The following is a 1,171-nucleotide window of genomic DNA, read 5'->3' as shown; positions in this document are numbered from 1 at the left end:
GAAGTTTTAAGAATGGGGCGAATTCCCGTCATTTGAACACAATGCCTAGACACAAAGTCTCTCCTCCTCCTCCAGTTCGCCTCATCATATTCTGTTACAATTTACTTTTGTTTGTGTTTGACAAGGTTTGTGGCCTTGCCACATGTGTCACAAACCGCATCTTTGCTTTTTGTGGAGCCCCATACGCAACTCTGCTTATGATAGAAAACTGAACTAGCGCGCACACGTGAGCCGTGATGCATTTATACAGTCGTATTTCCCAACTCACTGTGATAGGCAGAAGAAGTAGTTCCTATTCAGACAATCCAATAATATAGTTACTTTCCACTGTGTTCTTGTAAATTATAAACTACAAATTTACCCTAAATTACTATAATATCGATAATGTAATACGAAAGTCGATTCTGGAACATAAATGTCTGGTATCGGAAGAACCAATATTTCAGTATCAATGCTCACAATTTGACCATTCAAGGCACCCGTACTATAATCGCATGACAGGATCCGAACGGGTTGTTTCGACAGTGTTGCATACAATGGTCAACTTTAATGCAGATTTTTTCTAGAAAAGGGGAATTATATAGCTAGATCTGTCGACGAAAAGCTCCACATGGCAGGTAGTAGACTAGAGAGATTTGGAACGGTATTCACAAGGTAAGACCAATGTTTACGCTTTTTATTCAAGTAATGATGAAGCTAATGTGGCTTTTAGCTGTATCCACAATGTCGATGATGGTGATACTATTTCCGGCACTATAAAGAGTCTTTAGTTGGTACAGTATATGTGCTAGCCTTGGGCAGTAATACGTGTTTTATTCAGGCAACACGTGGGTTTAAAATAATTGAATTAATTAAGAAACATTAGTCACGGGAACTGTGACCCCTTAAAAAAAAAGGGGCGACGTGATGACGTCATCGGCATGCGACCAGTTTTGCGATATTAAAAGCTCTGCTCTCTATCTGATGCGCCGAAACAGCGCTTGCTGGATCCTGATAAATATTGCAAATACGTGTACCTAGTTAGCGTTAAAATTTTTACAAACATATTTATTACATTCTTGAAATAATGTGATCATTAAATAGTAATGTGGGGGAGACAAAATATGGAGATTTGAAACAGGGATGTGTGCAAACGAGCTATAGCTTAATATGCTGGCTTAATATGATATAT

General features: G+C 38.5%; 1 protein-coding gene across 2 annotated transcripts in view; it reads left to right on the top strand.

The window, feature by feature from the left end:
* The first annotated feature begins 465 nt into the window (after nt 1-465).
* The window catches only part of mrps23 (mitochondrial ribosomal protein S23), an 8,825-nt gene continuing 8,119 nt past the window's right edge, over nt 466-1,171 (top strand). Inside the window, exon 1 of one of the 2 annotated variants that reach the window (XM_042226774.1) lies at nt 466-654. In XM_042226774.1, coding sequence (XP_042082708.1) covers nt 611-654 — 44 coding nt within the window. In that variant the 5' untranslated portion in view covers nt 466-610. The remainder of the gene's footprint in view (nt 655-1,171) is intronic. The other variant, XM_005937124.3, reaches the window with a different exon arrangement.

Source organism: Haplochromis burtoni, unplaced genomic scaffold (genome assembly GCF_018398535.1).
Source record: "Haplochromis burtoni strain Fernald_Lab_line unplaced genomic scaffold, NCSU_Asbu1 Contig_227, whole genome shotgun sequence".
NCBI lineage: Eukaryota > Metazoa > Chordata > Actinopteri > Cichliformes > Cichlidae > Haplochromis > Haplochromis burtoni.
This window is presented reverse-complemented; position numbering and strand designations above follow the sequence as displayed.